Genomic DNA, 20,725 nt, shown 5'->3' on the forward strand with positions numbered 1-20,725 from the left:
TAGTCTCTTAGCTATAATTTAGTTTACAGATTTGGTACAGTTCAATGATAATGATAATCATCACTAAAACGGTCATGTATTACCTGACCACATTTATCAAAGTGTTTCTGGAGATTTTTTTTTCCTAACATTATCAAAAACCAAAATGCCCAAAATCAGTCCCTTTTAATCCAAGACACCCCACCCTCTTTTCCTAAGTTTCTAGATGTTTCCTTTTTTTCTTAAGAGATAAACATCAAGATACGACATAAAAAGAAAAACAAAAAACACTTCCAGCCTAGTCAACATGGTGAAACCTCATCTCGATAAAAAATACAAAACTTAGCCAGGTGCAGCTGGCACACACCTGTAGTCCCATCTATGTGGGAGGCAGAGGTGGGAGGATAGCTGGAGCCCAGGAGGTCGAGGCCGCAGTGAGCCTACACAGGGCCACTGCATGCTCCAGCCTGGGCGACAGAGTGAGATCCTGTCAAAAATAAAAATAAATAACTTCTACATAGATTGAGCTTTTGTTTCTTTTAATGTCCATGCTCAAAGCATAGAAATGACAAGACTTTCTTTCATTGTAATAAAGGAAGTTACTAATAACCAGATTACAGGGGAACACTCGTTTTTAAACACTGGCACAAATTCAATGCAAAATGTTCCTGTTGACTGCTAACACAGCTCTATCATTTAATGAACTCTGAAAGGTTATGGTCTCCTGTAGTAAAGTGGGAGGGAGAGGGATGAAGTCTAATGCTAAAAATAACAAATGAATAAGTGAAACATTTTTTAGAAAAGATGACAAGTACATTCCTGCCACACCCAGTAGTTCTAGAAAAATATTTTCTGCCATTTAGTCATGTAGTCATTTGTCTATTACTAGGTCTGTCCTATAATTCCTGTTCCTTTCTTGGTGTAAGAAGCTGAAAAACTCCCATTCCGTGCTTTCCAAATACTAAAATGTATCTTCATAGAAGAACCAGCCAGTGACACAGATGACACTAAAATTTACCAGTAGTTGGAACAACTGGGTAAAGTTGAGAGATTTGGTTTTACTCTTTTTTCCTTTGAGATATAATTCCCATACCAAAAAATTCACTCAGTTTTATAATCAATGTAATTCCCATCAAATCAACCTGAAAAATCCAAGTTATAAAAACAAGTAAATCAAGGATTCTATTCTGTTTTGTTTTTTGAGACAGAGTCTAGCTCTGTCACCCAGGCTGTAGTGCAGTGGCACAATCTCGGCTCACTGCAACCTCTGCCTCCCGGGTTCAAGCAATTCTCCTGCCTCAGCCTCCAGAGTAGCTGGGATTACCGGCATCCACCATCACACACAGCTAATTTTTGTATTTTTAGTAGAGACGAGGTTTCATTGTGTTGGCCAAGCTGGTCTTGAATTCCTGACCTCGTGATCCACCTGCCTCGGCCTCCCAAAGTGCTGGGATTATAAGCATGAGCCACCGCACCCAGCCAAGGATTCCATTCTGTATGAAACAATTCATCACCTGGTTTAGTTAGCAAGCAAAGCATCATTTGATTTACCCAGGTCTTACGGAGCAGTAGAGCCCATGAATTAGGAGCACATATTTGTGTCCAAATCCCAGCTCTGCCACTTACCAGCTGTGTGACATTAGCAAATGTACTTCTTGGAGCTCCAGTGATGCAATCAGTTGGTAAACGATACTTATACAGAAAGTGTACTTCTCGTCTGGGCACAGTGGCTCACTCCTGTAATCTCAGCACTTTGGGAGGCCAAGACAGGAGGATTGCATGAGTCCAGGAGTTCGAGACCAACCTGGACACATACTGAGAACTTGTCTCTATTTTTAAAAATATTTTTTAATTCTAAAAAAGGAAAAAGAAGAGGAAAAGGAGGAGAAGAAGGAAGAAGAGGAGAAGAAGAAAAGAAATGTACTTCTCCTAAGGGTCTATTTAGTCATCCATCAAACAGGTGCTATATCTACATCTTTACCTTGTGGATTACTGTGAAACTACATATGATAGTGGCCTCTGGGTGGAGCCCTGAGATAACAGGGAGGGGGAGTGTGAGAACAGGGGTGCTGCTACCCAGGGGTGAAGCAGGAAGGCCTAGAACACTGGGGAGTGGGTGGGGACTGACTCAGAGAACTCTGTTCCAGCAGTAAAGAGGAAAGCATCCTCGGACAGACGAGACAGAGGTGCATCCATACATTCATGAACTCAAGCAAAGCATCGAGGGTTAAGAGATGGAAAAGTCACAGTTCCTCCAGGAGCACGTGTTTTATAGCAGGAGCAACCTTGCACACGAAGAAATCATTACAAAGCCACAGAGGAGAGCAGTGGCATAGACACAGAGAACTGTGGGAGGAGAGGGGGCTTCCTGACGGAGTGGGTGAGAGAGTGGTCAAGGTCGGGGCCTTGGAGAAGGCGACTCCTAAACCCTTGTTATAGTCAAGACAGGTGAGCCAGATGAAGAGGGCGGGAGGGGAGCAGGGCACATTTGTACACAGCACAGAAGTCCGCTCTGTCTGGGGTAAAACCCAAAGTAAGGAGCAGAATGGGGAGCTCAGGGCTCCACAGGAGGTCTGGAGTGGCAGATAAAGGTCAAGGTGGGGAGAGGTTATCAGGGACTTTATCTGGTAATCACAGGATCACATGTGCTTTTTATTTTTTAATTTTCATTTTATTATATTTTTTGAGACATACTACTCTGTTGCCCAGGCTGGAGTGCAGTGGTGTGATCTCAGCTCACGGCAACCTCCACTCTCTGAGTTCAAGCAATTCTCCTGCCTCAGCCTCCCAAGTAGCTGGGATTACAGGCGTGTGCTATGACACCTGGCTAATTCTTTTTGTATTTTTAGTAGAGATGGGCTTTTACCAGGTTGGCCTGGCTGGTCTTGAACTCCTAACCTCAAGTGATCCATCCACCTCGGCCTCCCAAAGTGCTGGGATTATAGGTGTGAGACACCACGCCCCGGCCCAGATGTGCTTTTCAGATGCAATCCAGTCTGGCTGTTATATGGAAGATGCATCGGACGAAGGGCGAAATTGGAGGCTTCTGCAGCGGTACCAGGAGGAGAGAGTGACAGACAGTCCTACTTCCCCTGTCTACCTCTCACCACCTACCTAAGACCACACTGCCCTTGCTCCCGCTGTGCCTTGGCCTGGAAGACCCCTCTCCCTCCTCCTTTTAGCTAACTCATTTTTCAAGAAGCAATTTGGCATTCCTCCTCCAGGGTCTTCCATGACGGCACATGAGGCTTCATTTCCTGTTTCCATCTTCCACAGAACTGGAATGCCATGTGCACTGAATCACTGTATTATGTCAAAACTGCATGCTCAACTGTCTGTCACCTGCTAGACTGACAGCACCCTGAGGACAGAGACAGTGACTTCTTTGAATTTCCAATCTGTGCACGCTTGCCTGACCCAGAGTATGCATTGAACACACGCTCATTGAACTAAACCAAATGTTCTTATTCTCCTGCCAAAATCACTTCCAGCTGGGCACGTTGGTTCATGCCTGTGATCCCAGCACTTTGGGAGGCTGAGGTGGGAGGATCATTTGAGGTCAGGAGTTCAAGACCGGCCTGGCCAACATGGTGAAACCCCATCTCTACCAAGATACAAAAATTAGCCGGGTGTGGTGGCACGCGTCTGTAATCGCAGCTGCCTGGGAGGCTGAGGCAGGAGAATCGCTTGAACCCAGGGGGCGGAGGTTGCAGTGAGACAAGATTGCGCCACTGCACTCCAGCCTGGGCAACACAGCAAGACTCTGCGAAAAAAAAAAAAAAAAAAAAAGGATGAAACAACACTTTCACTTTCACCATCTCCCTACTGTCTACGGAATAAAGTTCACATCTTCACCCAACACATCCACAATCTGGCTTTATCTCCCTCAAATGCCCTCACAAATATGCTGCTCTCCAGTGGTTTGTTCCTCAAACTGCTTCCCCCTCCATCATCCCCAAATACACCATAGTACCCTCATATTTTCTCAAAGCTTTGTTCTCATTGTTCTGTTCAGCAGTTTCCAATTCTCTAAATGCAGTCCATCCTCTTTATGATTTTAAAACTGTATTTAGATAAATATTTAAACTGAGGCCCACGTTTTGCAAAACCCAGAGCAGTCCCAACCCCACCAGCAAGCCCTCCCTCTTTCCCCACCGAACCCGGGTAGTTCAACCACCTCCCCGTCTCCAGCCTAATTAACCACAGGAATCGGGCCTGGCTCCCCTAGGAATCACACATAATGAGGCAGGATGGGGGACGCCATCTGGGAGAATGCCAAGGCTGCCTAAGGGTGATGAGGTTTTGTCCCTGTTTGCTTATTTGAAATAATAAGCAGAAAGGAAAATAAAGTACTAACTGGACTTAATTTACAACTCTCCCTCCCTGGGAACTTCAAAGGCCATCTGACGTGTGCATGGCGGCATGATCTGGTCCACATTGGTCACGCTCAAATGAAAGTTGCATCATCCGCCCCAGAAACACCCAAGGGGCCCAGGACACCCCAGAGCTTGTGACCACTGACACTACGCAGCTCAGCCGGTTCGTTACAACTGTGATACTGCCTTTTTATTTCAAAAAGGAACTTCTCCACCCACGTACTTCAAAGAAAACCTGTTCCAGAGAATTTCTCTTGCATGATGTAATCTAGATTGTACATTCTATTTTTAGGCTAGAAATGACTCCATCTGAGGTTCTCAGATAAACCCGCTGGGGAGGAAGCTACATAAATAAATGTATATTTGTTGAGGTTTGAAAATGCAAAGTGGGTAAAGCACTGCTCTCTTTCAGACGTTTTTAAAAGGGAGTTTAGAGAAAACTGAACGCTCAGGGAATATTTTGGAGACCCTGTCCCAATTGGTCTTGATCTGTAAGTACCTTTGCCTCTGCAGCTTCACCTAACAGTTTTTTGTCCAATATCTTATAAAAGCAATTCTAAGCAAGTATTCGTTCCCGCTTAATGTTTCCCAGTCTTTGTGTGTGCAGGTAAAAAGTAAACGGCTCTTGGCCAGCCGTGGTAGTTTCATGCCTGTAATCCCACCACTTTGGGAGGCGGAGGCAGGCAGATTACCTGAGGTCAGGTGTTCCAGACCAGCCTGGACAACATGGTGAAACCCCATCTCTACTAAAAATACAAAAATTAGCTAGGTGTGGTAGAAGATGCCTGTAATCCCAGCTACTCAGGAGGCTGAGGCAGGAGAATTGCTTGAACCCGGGAGGCGGAGGTTGCAGTGAGCCGAGATGGTGCCACTGCACTCCAGCCTGGGCAACAGAGCAAAATTCTGTCCACACACACACACACACACACACACACACAAAGTAAACAGCTTTCTTTACGATCTGCTGACAAAGGAAGCAAGGACAATGGGCACAGCAAACATAACTCAGGCTACGGGCTGCAAAGCCCTTCAGGAACACGTGGCTAAATCATAATCTCAAAGAGTGAGTGCAATATGGTGAGGATAATATTTTCAGGTAGAATTTTTTTTTTTTTTATCTTTTTCAGAAAGAGGATCTTGCTGTGTTGCCCAGGCTGGTCTTGAGGTTCTGGCCTCAAGTGACCCTCCAGCCTCAATCTCCCAAAGTGCTGGGATGACAGTGGTGGGTCACCGTTCCCAGCCAAAAATTTCTAAGATCAGTCCCAATTGTCTGTTACCAGAAACTCACAAGAACAACATGAGAAGGGAATGCGTGTGCAGCGGGGGCTGGGAGAAGGGGGCACGGGGAAGATGCAGGAAGGGGTTTTAGAGCCAGGGCTATGGAGAGATGAGAGCCAAAAATGAAAAATTAGTAGTATTAGGATGGTGTGCTTAAAATAACTAAAGTGATGATTCTGTCAAAGGATGGATAATGGGCCACAAGTGATCATTCCTCTCATGCTTCAAAACAGCTTCTCTTCAGGCCACTCAACCATCCAGACCCCTGGATTTATGTAAGGGTTTATGTTAAAGTAACCTCCTGTCTTAATCAGAGAATAGCACCAACTATGATGTCATCAGTTAAACAAACTATGGACAAGGGAATATAATTACATTTAAAGAAAATTTAAATTAAAAAAAATGTTTGCTTAGCCTCCTTGTGGCCACAAAGAAACACACCCCCTCAACTGCCACCTCCACGCACATGACAGGCTACAAGCCTCTCAGTGCTGCCAAATGTCCCTTTTCTCTCCCGAGACCTGAACACTCGACCCTATGCAAAGACCTGAAAACTCCAAGCTGGGCATCCCTTTGACAGGACTGAAATATGGCTCCAAAGTTAAACATAACCCACGTATGCCTGAGGTTGCAATTTTTTGAATTTTTAAAATCAGATCTTGGGCCAGGCATGGTGGCTCATGCCTGTAAACGCCAGCACTTTGGGAGGCCGAGGCAGGTGGATCACCTGAGGTCAGGAGTTCAAGACCAGCCTGGCCAACATGGTGAAACCCTGTCTCTACTAAAAGCACAAAAATTAGCCGGGTGCAGTGGTATGTGCCTGTAATCCCAGCTACTCGGGAGGCCGAGGCAGGAGACTCACTTGAACCCAGGAGGTGGAGGTTGCAGTGAGCTGAGATCACGCCACTACACTCCAGCCTAGGCAACAAGAATGAAACTCCATGCATTAAATTAATTAATTAAGTAAGTAAGTAAATCAGACCTTTGTGATGACCCTGAGCAGTAGGATATAAATAATTCCCACATGCTTAGTGTTCCATTATTGGAACAATAATGGAACACTAGGCATACATGGGTTTAAGAGAGCCAGGAAAAGTTAAAACCGTACTTTTCTCCATTACGGTCAGGATAAGATTTTTGACTGGGGTGCTCTGAACACTCTGAGACGCTCGAATCCACAAGTCACATCTCAGGATAGACAGACTGTGGCTGCTGGATCCTGGAAAATCAGCACCAGGGGTGAGACATGGTACAAAGAAAACTGGGGAAACTGTGTCTCCTTCAGGCTCAGTTGATCTGTCCCCTCACCTCTCCCATGGCCTGACACCCTACATCCACACAGACAGAGAGCTGGGAGGTAGAGCTGCACGGCCCCGGGAGCTGAACTCCTAGTGTGAGCGGGTCCTGAGAGGACAGCGCTCCCTCCAGATCCAGCAACATCAGCAGCTTTGTTCTTGGACCCCAAACGCCTTCCACCGCTTGTATTCTTCCCGGCAGTTTCAGCTTCCTTGTTAAAACTATTTTGTACTTTGGAGTTTGCCAGCAGGTACTCTTTAAACAATGGCATATCCTGGTTGAGCAACAGCTCCATTCAAGGATATAAGTTACTGTCTTTAAGATTCTATAGAATTGCAGAAAATTAGGCACCCCCGTATACATTTTCCATGTCAACTGTTGAACTAGTGTTGTGTCACTTGGGACCAGGCCCTTGTATCTGCACACCCAGCACAGCGCCCTCCATTGCCTGACACCTTTTGCCCCACTCTGTCCTCCAAGCTGCTACCTGATTAATCTTCCAAAGATACTGTCATCATGCTTTGTTCTCATCTTAAAAACCTACACCCCCTCTTGAATGCAGAGTATAAAATAAACCTTACCATCTAAGCCTTGCACACAAGACCACTATGGGCTGAATGTATCCCTCCAAAATACATACACTGAAATCATTTTTTTTTTTTTGAGACAGAGATTCACTCTGTCACCCAGACTGGAGTGCAGTGGCACAATCTCGGCTCACTGCAACCTCTGCCTCCCAGGTTCAAGTGATTCTCCTGCCTCAGCCTCCCGAGTAGCTGGGACTACAGGCACATGCCACCATGCCCAACTAATTTTTTGTATGTTTAGTAGAGACAGGGTTTCACCATGTTAGCCAGGATGGTCTCGATCTCCTGACCTCGTGATCTGCCCACCTCTTCGCTTTAGGTGATGGTATTAGGAAATGGGACTTTTTTTTTTTTTTTGACAGAGTCTCACTGTCGCCTGGACTGGAGTGCAGTGGCGAAATCTCAGCTTACTGCAACCTCGGCCTCCTGGGTTCAAGAGATTCTCTTGCCTCAGCCTCCCAAGTAGTTGGGATTACAGGCACCCACCACTAAGTCCAGCTAATTTTTTTATATTATTAGTAAAGACGGGGTTTCACCATGTTGGCCAGGCTAGTCTCAAACTCCTGACCTCATGATTCACCTGCCTTGGCCTCCCAAAGTGGTGAGATTACAGGCCTGAACCACCGTGCCTGGCTATGGGGCCTTTTTAAAAGGGGCAGTGATTAGGTTATTGTTACGACTGCAATTCATAGGTGTAGTGTGAATATGTTATCATAGTTACTGTAAGTGCAACTGGCTGCCAAAATGCCCAGAATGCCCAAATCTGTTTAGACCAACTGTGTTGGGATATTCCAATTTGGGACGACACCACATGCTAGGGCACGCCAACCTTCAAGATAACCAGACACAGGTGGATACCCATACAGGGACTATAAAAAGAGAAGCCCTCAGTCAGCTCGGACTGCTCTGCTGAGACACAGACTCGTGCGGACGAGACGCTGCCACTCAGAAAGGCACCCGGAGTCAGGCTTGCCATCTCCTCGACTGGACGCTTCAGCCTCAGCATTCCAGCCTGGACGCCAGAGGAAGCTACTACCAGATGCCTGAGGATCTCTGCGACCAAAGCTGTGCCTATTCATCTAAGATCCCCAACCTGTTCCTAACAGGGTGAAAAACAGGAGTCGTGTGTAGAGAGAATGGGGATAAAACATCTATCTTTGCTCAGAATTGTTTGTGTGCCAATAAACCACGTGATTCAAGCATTCAGTTACGGTGTCTTTCATCCTTCGCTGCTTAATCCACTGCGCGGGACGGTCATAATGGCAGAGCCCTCATGAAAAAGGTGAGTGGCCTTATAAAAGGGGACCCAGAAAGATCCCTTGCCCCTTCCATCACGCGAGAATACAGTAAGAAGATGCTTCTACGAAACCAGGAAGCAGGGCCTCGCCAGACACTGAATCTGCCAGCCTCTTGGACTTCTCAGCCTTCAGAACTCTGAGAAATAAATTGCTCTTGTTCATAAGCCACCTGGTTTACAGTACTTTGTTACAGACCAAGACACAGACTGAACCAGCTGCATTGCCTGTCCAACCTGACTGTCAGCTCTCATCACTTTCCAAACAAAGCCTCTGCCTCCAGTGTGCTCCAGAGCCCCAAGCCACCACTCTGTCACTTCATGCTTATCTCTCCATGCTCACTCAACCCCCTCCAGGCTGGAAATCCTTCACGCCTCTTAACAATGTTTTAACACCATCCGGGAACCCTTCATTTCCTCAGGATCACAGTACAACCTCAATCCCCGATCTCCCATCATATTTGATAACTACACCAGCTGTCACCTAACTTAGACCATTTTAGAATGTCCTTCAGTTTCACATTCATAAGGCTGGCTCTCCAACTAAATGATAATTTCTTAGAAACGGGGTCCATATTTTATAATTATTTTTATTTCTTTAAGCCCAATGCGTCTATTAGGTACACCAGCGTTTGCAGATGGGAAAATAAGCAAAAGAGAAAGAACTGGGAAGGGAGAAAGACAACAGCAGATATGCGCAAAGGAGGAGCAAAGGTAGACATAGTCAGAAGATTAATGAGGGGCAGAGGTGGGAATTATTTGGTTATTTTGCTATTGCTAATTGATGCAGTGTTCCAAAGTCTCAACATATCAGTGAATACATGCCTTCGAGCAGTTTCCTATTTCTAGACAGAAATTTTTTCCTACTCATGCTGAATTCTTTTTTTTTGAGACAGAGTCTCATTCTGTCCCCAGGCTGGAATGGAATGGCACAATCTCGGCTCACTGCAACCTCCGCCTCTCTCAGGTTCAAGCGATTCTCCTGCCTCAGCCTCCTGAGTAGCTGGGATTACAGGTACCCACCACCATGCCCAGCTAATTTTTGTATTTGTAGTAGAGATGGGTTTCACCATGTTGGCCAGGCTGGTCTCAAACTCCTGACCTCAGGTGATCTGCCTGCCTCTGCCTTCCAAAGTGCTGGGATTATAGGCGTCCGCCACCACGCCCAGCCTCATGCAGAATTTTTCATATATACACAGATGAAAAAATTTCCAAACGAGGTTAAACATTCAGGCATAAACAGAGATATGATGTAATTTGCAATTTAAATAAAACACCATATGCAAAATTCCTTTCTAATAAGTCACAATATGTCTAAATTGTTCTGTCACCATGAATTTTTTTTTCTCTAAAGAACCTGGTTTCTCTGTAATAACTTACCAAGTAATTAAAGGAAGAAAAATTCAAGAACCTGCCCACTATCTATCTTCATCCCATTCCTCATTCAAGCTCCCAGGTCATTTGACAGTTGATCAGTTGTTTTGGGGGAGCTGCTGCGGATTCTACAGTGCATCACCTGGATCCCCCTTCAAAACAGAGGCATTCCTTCCCTTTTCTAGCTCACACAGATCCCCTCATGGAAAGTGACATCTGCTGAAGGGAACTGCCTTGCCCTGCTGGCCTGAGAGGAACACGGCAGCCTGTTGCCTCCAAACTCTGAATGGCCCTCCCAGCTCCACAGCTCGCTTTGGGACAGGCTGCATCACAATGGAACTTGTCCCCAGATCCTGCTCCCTCACTCCAGCTGGAGTTGTCCGTAAGAGCATTCCCAGTAAAACTTCTCACATCTAAATCTCTCTCAAGGTCTGTCTCCTAGGAAACCTGACTTAAGATAGGGCTGCTAGAAATTCCACTAACACTTGTCTAAGTGTTTAGGTCATCTGAGCAAAGGGAAATAAAAATTTTCAAACTGCTTCCCTTCTCTAAAATGCAAACGGCATAGGAACCAGACATTTATTATAAGAATGTGGAACCAGAGCAGAGAAAAGAAAGCATTTCATTAGCTGCTTCTCTGTTATAAACAGAAAAATTACTCATTTTCTGTAATCCACAAACACAGAAACAGCTGTTATACCAAACCACTTTTTCCAAAACCATCATATTAGAATCTTACCTATCTAAACTTCTAGTGGCTTTATTGCAGGGATTTTTTTTTTTTCCAGAAAACAACAATATATGAGTGAATCCACCAGGCACTATTCAAGTTAGAAATTAAGTTTTGGGGCCAGGCATGATGGCTCATGCCTGTAATCCCAGCACTTTGGGAGGCAGAGGCAGGTGGATCACCTGAGGTCAGGAGTTCGAGACTAGCCTGACGAACATAATGAAACCCTGTCTCTACTAAAAATATAAAAAATTAGCCGGGCATAGTAGCAGGCGCCTGTAATCCCAGCTACTCTAGAGGCTGAGACAGGAGAATCACTTGAATCCGGGAGGCGGAGGTTGTGATGAGCCAAGATTGCACCATTGCACTCCAGCCTGGGCAATAAGAGCGAGACTCCATCTCAAAAAAAAAAAAAAGAAAAGAAAAAAGAAGAAAAAATGAGAAATTAAGTTTCGGTCACAAAATATTTCAGTATATACATGGAGCCACCAAAGATTGTAAAGCATATCATATCACCCATGTCACAGCACGGCAAACATTAGGTACCTAAAATGAAAAGTCACAGAAACTATCTCCCCCAGGGTGTAAGAAATACCACCAACATGTGAGCCAAAAAATACCACCAAGTCACTGTGCAAGCGACATGAGCAATGGAAGGAGACGCAGGTGTACACAAACAGTACCTGGTTCTCTATGGCTTTCCTGTTCTTTGGGTCGCTCACCACGGAGAGCTGCAACTCTGCCATCTTCCTCATCTTGCTGTCCATGTCTATCTTCTGAAGCAGGTTTTTGGTCTGGTTCTTCAGCAGCCGCACTGTGTCCTCTTTCCCATGCTTCTTTGCAAAAAGGGACGCACAAGCAGAGTGTATGGCAGTGACCCAGTTTTCTAGATCTGTCTGGCTGGTGGCCTGCACACAGGGAGGGAGAAAACCTGTTTCAGATCATTTTACCCCGAAAATGCCCTCCAAAATGGCAGACTGGGCTTGGATGTGTAAACCCAAGAAGTACTTGCACTCCGGAAAAGCTGTTTAATTTCAAAAACACATTCAACCATTCAACTCAGGTTCAGAGGGACTCAGAGAAGATCAGGAGCAGAGCAGAAAGCATCCTAGAGCCCTGAATAGGACAGGAACTAAAGCTAGAAACAAGCGCTGGCCCACAACACAGGAGCAATAAGGACAACAGGGTAGACACAGTCATGAAACACTGTGCCGCTCTCTAAAAGGTGCTTGGCTGGGCGCGGAGGCTCATGCCTGTAATCCCAGCACTTTGGGAGGCCGAGACGGGCGGATCACCTGAGGTCAGGATTTGGAGACCAACCTGGCCAACATGGTGAAACCCTGTCTACTAAAAGAACAAAAATTAGCCAGTCATGGTGGCATGCACCTGTAATCCCAGCTACTTGGGAGGCTGAAACATGAGAATCGCTTGGACCCGGGAGGTGGAGTTTGCAATGATCTGAGATTGCGCTACTGCACTTCAACTCAGGTGACAGAGTGAGACTCTGTCTCATAAATACATACATACATACATACATACATAAATACATAAAATACAAAAATTAGGTGGGTGTGGTGGTGCACACCTGAAATCCCAGCTACTTGGGAGGCTGAGACAGGAGAATCACTTGAACCCAGGAGGCGGAGGTTGCAGTGAGCTGAGAGCACGCCATTGCACTCCAGCCTGGGCAACAGAGCAAGACTTTGTCTTAAAATAAACAAATAAATAAAAGGATGCTTGTCTTCAGAATTTTAACAGAATGAGTAAACATTAGGACTAGAATATGAAGTTTTGAAACCTGGATATAAAATTACATCTACGGTATGACCTCAATACAAAAAAGTATATTGAGGGGAAACAAAATAATGCTATTGTCTTTGAATATAGGAAGCTTCCTCCTTTCTCTACTTTTCAACGACTTCTAACACAAAGACAATATATTACTTTTATAAAAGAAAAATATTTTATTTTTGGCTGGGCACAGTGGCTCACACCTGTAACCCCAGGACTTTTGAGCCCAGGAGTTCAAGACCAGCCTAGGGAACATAGGGAGTCCCCATGTCAATTAAAAAATAATAATAGGCCCAGTGTGGTGGCTCATGCCTGTAATCCTAACACTTTGGAAGGCCAAGGCGAGCAGATCACTTGAGGTCAGGTGTTCAAAACCAGCCTGGCCAACATGGTAAAACCCATCTCTACTAAAAACACACAAAGAAAAAAAAAATTAGCCAGTTGTGGTGGCGGGCACCTATAATACCAGCTACTTGGGAAGCTGAGGCAGGAATTCAAGAATTGCTTGAATGCAGGAGGTGGAGGTTGCAGTGAGCTGAGATCACATCACTGTACTCCAGCCTGGGCAATAGAGCAAGACTCCATCTCAAATAATAATAATAACTTTTTTTTAAAGAAAAAAATATTTTAAAAACAATAAAGTTTGAATGAAGCACAGTAGGCAAACAGGTTTGATTCTAAGCAGACCGAAAAGTACTTTCAGTTTTCTTGATGTCCAGAAATAACCACACACATTGGAGTCACAGGGTCAAACCTCAAGTGGCCTCTGGGATCACAATTAGGACCACCTGGGAAAACTTTGCTGTTGTTACTGTTTCTGAGACAGGTCTCACTCTGTCTCCTGGGCTGGAGTACAGTGGCACAATCACAGCTTACTGCAACCTTGACCTCCTGAGCTCAAATGATCCTCCTGCCTCAGCCTCCCAAGTAGCTGGGACCACAGGCATGCACCACCATGACCCGCTAATTTTTTTATTCTTCTTTTGTAGAGATGGGGCCTCGCTATGTTGACCAAGCTGATTTCAAACTCCTGGTCTCAAGCCATCTTCCTGCCTCAGCTTCCAAAGTGCTGGGATCACAGGAGGGAAAACTCTTAAAACTAAGGGCATTTTGCCTGAATCACAAAATAAAACGTTCATTTCACACTTACCACTAAGAAGCCCACACACAATTCACCTAAGATTTTGCTTTTTTTTTTTTAACCTTCCCTACAATTCAGACTAACATAAATTGATTACTTTGCTTTAAAGCATCATAGAAGGTTTTAAGTAACCTTTCTGTTAGGAAAGTGAAAATCAAATCTCAGGCCCCGGCTCTAGTTAGTCAAGTCAGTTTGGGAAAGCAGCACAACTAAAGGCCCAGGGAGTTTACCCAGTGCTGGTCCCAAGAGGAGCATTTCAGAGCATTCTAGACTCCCAAAGTCAGCCTAGAGGACAGATACTCTGCAGGGCTTCTGAGGGCACCCAGGACCATCTTTATGAGAGATCTAAACCCAGGCTTTATGAGGCTTTCCATAAAACTTCCAGTCAGATGGAACCTTCAGCCAACACTGTGTCTACGTCAAGTGCTGGATATAGGCTGGGAGGCATTTAAGAAGCACAGTTCACTTCTCAGCTATCACTCTCACCTCTTCTGAATTAATAACCATAATTAGCATTTTGTTAGCACTTAACACACACACATGATGTTATTTACTCTTACAACAATCCTGTAAGCCATTATTATCCTACTGGTCAAAAGGCCCAAAGCTCAGAGAAGCCTGCGACATGCTCCAAGATCAGTTACAAACTCAACACTAACAAAAGCGCCAGGATTCAAACCTAAGCCTGGCCCCAGTGCCAATGGCTCAGTACCACTGTGCTCTATGACATCTCATTGGCTAGAAAGTCACTGAAAATTCTTAACAGTAGATACCCTGAATCTTAAGATCCTAAGACCACTTCCACAGGGAAAGGAGATCTCATAGCATTTGCCTATGAGGGTTTTCCTGAAAATCTTTGACATCCACTGAGATTCGTGGGGAAGAACCCAAGCCTCTCCCATCAATATTCTCCAAGCTTCATTTAAAAAGCCCCAAATCTGAGAATCTTGACCATTGCACTCACTGGATCACAAGCTACCTCAGAACAGGGATCATGATTTTTTCTCTGTGTCCCAGTGAGCATCTCCTGGGCCACAGCCTGGGACTTCAGAGGCACCTGAAAAATGCCCTCTGTGTGAATGACTGCACTGGTGATGGCCCAGTGCCCTTGGCAGTCAGCAGAGGCCAATTTCTCTTGCTTAAGGCCAAATCCAAAGCCTGACTAAGCATTTATTTTATTTCATTTCCAAGTTTTGCCTTTTCTGTTCCTTCTTATTCTGGCAATGCATAAGCTATTTTCTTTTTTGTTAAGATGGAGTTTTGCTCTGTCACCCAGGCTGGAGTGCAATGGCATGATCTCGGCTCACCACAACCTCCGCCTCCCGGGTTCAAGTGATTCTCCTGCCTCAGCCTCCTGAGTAGCTGGGATTACAGGCGCCCACCACCACACCCAGCTGATTCTTTCGTATTTTTAGTAGAGACGGGGTTTCACCATGTTGGCCTGGCTGGTCTTGAACTGATGACCTCAGGTGATCCACCTGCCTCAGTCTCCCAAAGCACTGGGATTACAGCCATGAGCTACTGCACCCGGCTACAATACATAAGCTATTACCTCCAGTTACAAAGCACCAGCAGTACCTGGAAAAGGTAGACATCTCCAAAGGAGTTGCTGAGGCAGAACACGTTTTCTTTCTTGGGATGTTCTGGAACAGACTGAACTATGCTGTCTTCTGCAAACAGAGCACAGCGAGGGGCACTGCTCTGATCCATGGAATTCTTCCCATACGTCTCATAAAACAGCAGCGTGCATCCTGTGAAACAGAGAAGCAAAAGAACATCCCGGTCAGGCCTGGAGATGCGGGAAAGGACTGGGAAGGTAAGTGACACAGTTTTAAAAACACCTGAGTGAGACAATCATGTGATAGAAACATGGTAAACAAGGAAAAGTGGCATCCGAAGCACACCTAGTTGTATCAAAATGAACCTGAATGAAAATGAGATGTCTTTGTAAATGTCATATCAGTAGTAACAATACCAACCAGTAAGCCATTGCTTAACTCTTCTAAGTACTCCACATGTACTGGCTTAATTAATCCCCATAGAGGCCCTAAGGCAGGCAGGGCTATTTAGCCCACTCTGCTGTAACCCAAAAAGTATCTGGGACGGTCTCGATCCATTGAGAAGTTTATTTTGCCAAGGTTAAGGACATGCCCAAAAGAAGAGAACATGGAATCACAGAAGCAGTCTGCGGTCTGTGCCTTTCTCCAAAGATGATGCTGAGGGCTTTAATATTTAAAAATTAAAAGTGGGCTGGAGGGGAAAGAGGGAGAGTGTGTAATCCACCTGCTGCAAGGGAAAAGGAGCAGGCAGGGAAAGTGTCAATCATGGAATCATCCAGCACTTGGTGAATCAGCACTTTACATAAGATAAGGTGATGGCCGGGAGCGGTGATTCATGCCTGTGATCCCAGCACTTTGGGAGGCCGAGGCGGGTGGATCATGAAGTCAAGAGATCAAGACCATCCTGGCCAACAGGGTGAAACCTCATCTCTACTAAAGATACAGAAAATAGCTAGGTGTGGTAGAAGACGCCTGTAATCCCAGCTACTCAGGAGGCCGAGGCAGGAGAATCACTTGAACCCGGGAGGCGGAGGTTGCAGTAAGCCAAGATTGCGCCACTGCACTCCAGCCTGGCAACAGAGCAAGACTCTGTCTCAAAAAAAAAAAAGGTGAACACAGAGTAGCTAGCTACCTGTAGGGATATTTAACCTTTTATCTATAGCTGCTGCTTAGGAGCAAAAGGAAAGGCAGCTTCTTGCATGACAGCTTTTGGCTTAATTTATTTTCCTTCTGGCATCATGAATTGGGGTCCCCAGACTTTATTTTCCTTTCACACTACAAATGAGACAACTGAGAGATCGAATCACTTGCAGGGGTCCCACCGCTGCACCGTGGAGCAGCAGGGATGTGAACTCAGGCCCTCTGGCCCCAAAACCCTCGTCCTTAAACACAACACCACATTATTTAGGGAATCTCGATGTGAGAGGCCGAAGAAAATGCCATACTCACTTATTCCATTAACAATCAATGGGAACAAGAAACTGGACCTACCTGCGGAACTTTGGCATTTATGAGAAAGTGCCCAGCTTATTCTCCAAATGCCATGTAAAATAACTTAATTTTTAGTATTTCCTTTTATCTCACAGTAATAGAAAACACTGTTTAAGGGAGAAAAGTCAAACTAAACGTGCCTGAACTTTAAAAAAATACTCTAAAAATACTACAACATATGCTTTCAAGTACTTATGTTTCCCCTCATACGCTAATAAAGTATTGCAGGTAGAAGTTATTAAGAGTTTGCTTCATTAATTAGAAATTGCACTATAATTATTAGACACAATTTTTAAGCAAATTAATGCTTCTAAGATGCTCACAGGTGTGTTCTCTTGTGCAAGTTGACTATCTCCTCAAATCTGCGTCCTATAAACTGTTTTGACCACCTCTCATGTGCCAATCTCCAGCATATGAATAACAATGATATGCCCACCATCTGGGTGCTTCAGAAGCACCTTTCACATTGACGGGAAAGAAACACCAGCCCGCCTTCACTGTGAATAAACGCCTGGGCTTCACTTAATGGTACTTTACCCTACTGTGCTTGTGTCCTCATTCATAAAAGTTCAGATTTCTTAAAAACTATTTCAGTCCTTCCAATTTCATTACTTCCTTAAAAAGTCAGTGTTGCTATGAACAAACAAGTTTATACAAAAGAACCCATAACAGCACACAGAAGCCAAGAGAGAAAGAAGCCTGCACCAAGCGTGGCCTTCAGAAACACTACTTTCTCCCTCCACAGTACTTTATGATCTCAAGAAACACCACACATTAGCTCCTCCCTGCAAATAAAACTCATCCAAACTAAGAGCTGACAGAGCTCAAATATGACAAGGGGAAGGAGCAAGAGGTTTGCAGCCAGAGCTGCTCCTTTCAGTCCTGGCCAGTATCTTTTTCCAGCCACCGACGCAGCAGTTAAACAATAACCCCAGTCTTCTCATGGGGTAAGGCCCGTCTGATGCTACTGTTGCACAAGCGACATGCCATGACCCGGGGCCCAAGGACCAGGGCAAAGGGAACAGAGCAGCTCCAGCTGCACCCATGTCCAAATTCTTTCCGATGGGCTCACGTTCACTTCCCAGCTTCCCTAACACTGGAATCCCAACAGCCACGGTTTAAATCGTGGCAGCTAGAGGAAATGCATGCAAACCTCGAGCCAATGCCAAAATGCCACCAAACCCAACAACCCGTGGACAACAGACCACAGCTCTAACTTGGAGGCATGAAATCAAAACAGGGCATTTCACATTAGAGCCAGGCCAGGATGGAAAACAATACGCAGAATTGTGTGGCTGTCGAATTCACAAATCAGGAAATCGATCTTAACTCTGTTACATCAAGTTGAACTTCAAGGGACTCTGCATCTCTAAAGGGGCACTGGGGCCAATGGAAAGGGGTGGCACCCACAACAGTGAAGCCTCTGCCATTCACCCCAGTGCCGGTGACCACTGGCCCCGCTCAGTCCCTACCAAGTGCTGGTCTTGGCTTGGATGGGCCGCTGATACTGGACGTTCTTGCCATGGTAGCAGAAACAGAAAACAGATTGGCATAGCAATGGCAGTTCAGGAATAGAGAGGTAATATTAGTAGAAATATGAGTAGAAATTAGTAGATATTAGCAGAACTATCATCCAGGGAAGGAGGGCAATTAGTCTTGGTTCTCCCTCAAATCCACCCTTTCTATGATACCCTCTTGGCCTCCAATCCCTGATGCTGGCCTAGCTCAGGGCAGAATCACCAGCATCCTGAAATTACTGTATGAACTCCTCTCCTGACACTGACCATCACTCAGTCTGTTGCTCATTTTAAGGGATGTTTCATGACCTTGCCAGCTCTTCAGCCCAGGAAGTCCCCAGTGAACTGTATGAAAATCCACTCATTGGAAAAGAAAAATGGAAAGCAGAATTACCCTTGTTAAAAATTTATGACATCCTCCAAAGCCTTGAAACACATTTATGTCCCCAGCATACCTACACATTCCATGTAGGTAACAAACCAGATGGTTTGTTAATAACGGCTCTCTCCAGAAAACTGTTTCCCATTTATTGACATAGATACTTTAAGGATAATTTTCAAATTAGGCTTAAATGTTAAGTATGTATGTATACACATATCTGTGTTTTTAACTAAGATTAAACCAAACAGTTAAATCCAAATGTTACAACTTGGATTCTAAGCCAAGAAATCAGAACTCAACACACTGAATTCCCAGAGGAAAGAGGTGTAGAAAGCCACATGGAAAAGGTTATGTGGGGAAAAAACATGTTTATCGCATGTCTTGCCTTGGCTGCAAAGGAAAGGAAGGAATGTGTGCTTGATAAGGTTTATACTACAAAGCACCCGTTATCCACGGATCTCGAAGTGTTTTACAAGCAAACACCAGGAAAGCAGGGCCTAGCCAAGACTACAAATCTAGCAACGGTCAGTGACAACTCAGGTCCATCCTTACCTCTGAAGCTGGTAGCCAGAAGTTCTTGGTCTACCTTTTGAGATAAAACACACAGACCTGCCAATCAGCTCTTCCAGCCCTTAAGCGATATCTGCCTGAGTTGCCCTCAAGAAGCCTGCAACAATTTGGCTCTGGATAAATGTGGTCAGTAGCAGAGAAATCAACAAGGGAGCATTTTTTGCTTGCCCACGGCTGCCACTGTTGTTTTTTACATTAATTTAGAATCAGCCTGTCTCCTATCTCTTAGTCCCATCCCAACCTCTGCAGGCCCAGAATAAATTCAATGCCTTTTCTACACACTGCTGTTCACTCCTATCCAGTTCTTATTTTTTCCATGCTAAATATCCCTAGATCTTTATGCCCTCTTCAGTGTGGCATGGCTCCAAATCCCCTTGTCGCCACCTATGGACCTGATTCTCAAAGTGGTATGTTCTTTCTCTCTCTCTTTCCCTCTCTCTCTCTCTCATACATACACATACACACATACGTACACACAGACACACACATACACAGACACACATACACACAGACATACACACACATACACACAGACCCTGCCTCCCAGTCCAGCACCCCCACCCCTGGGGTGATGTATGTATACTGGGGGTTTTCAAATCCATAGGCAGGGAAGAAATTCTCAAAGCATTAATTTTAAGCAACAAATTTTACATTTAAAAAATAGACACATGACACATGATAGGGTAACATGCATCTATTCTAAGTATTAATATCATGTGACTAGGAGGCTGCTTCAAACTATGATTCACAAATAGTTCCAGATGTTCACCCGCTTAGGGAACATGTTCACTCTCTCCCCATTCAGGGATCCTTTGGGAGAACCTTTCAAGAATCAATCTCTCATTTCCTAACAAGTCTCCTGCAATACTGTGCCCACAAGGAGGGAAACGACCAACTCTGACCAGGGCAAAGAAAGGAGAGACTGTCATCTTTGCAAGAGACACAGCATCTCTAAGGAAGTAGCTGATCCACGTGACACCTCTAATGATGCAGCTGATCATCACGGGACATCTCTAATGAGATAGCTAAAGATCACATTTACTTTTTCAGCCACATCACCTTGGAAACACGTGGCCTGCAAATTTAATCCTGACATCTTTTTCACTCATAATACTTTTTTTTTGTTTTTTGAGATCGAGTTTCACTCTTGTTGCCCAGACTGGAGTGCAATGGCATGATCTCGGCTTTTTGCAACCTCCTCATCCCAGGTTCAAGCAATTCTGCAGCCTCAGCCTCCCAAGTAGCTGGGATTACAGGCACCTGCCATCATGACTGGCTAATTTTTGTATTTTTAGTAGAGACAGAGTTTTGCCATGTTGGCCAGACTGGTCTCGAACTCCTGAACTCAGGTGATCCACCT

The 20,725-nt window shown here is 45.0% G+C and overlaps 1 protein-coding gene across 3 annotated transcripts in view; it reads right to left on the minus strand.

Moving 5' to 3' along the window:
• Window positions 1-20,725, minus strand: part of TIAM2 (TIAM Rac1 associated GEF 2) — a 310,343-nt gene that overhangs the window by 102,277 nt on the left and 187,341 nt on the right. For all 3 annotated transcript variants that reach the window (XM_064360523.1, XM_064360524.1, XM_064360525.1), the window contains 2 exons: window positions 15,425-15,597; window positions 11,598-11,822 (listed from right to left, as the gene is read on the minus strand). In XM_064360523.1, the coding sequence (XP_064216593.1) occupies window positions 11,598-11,822; window positions 15,425-15,597 (398 nt within the window). The remainder of the gene's footprint in view (window positions 1-11,597; window positions 11,823-15,424; window positions 15,598-20,725) is intronic.

Source organism: Aotus nancymaae, unplaced genomic scaffold (genome assembly GCF_030222135.1).
Source record: "Aotus nancymaae isolate 86718 unplaced genomic scaffold, 86718_ANA_hifiasm-v0.15.2.pri h1tg000040l, whole genome shotgun sequence".
Taxonomy (NCBI): Eukaryota; Metazoa; Chordata; class Mammalia; order Primates; family Aotidae; genus Aotus; species Aotus nancymaae.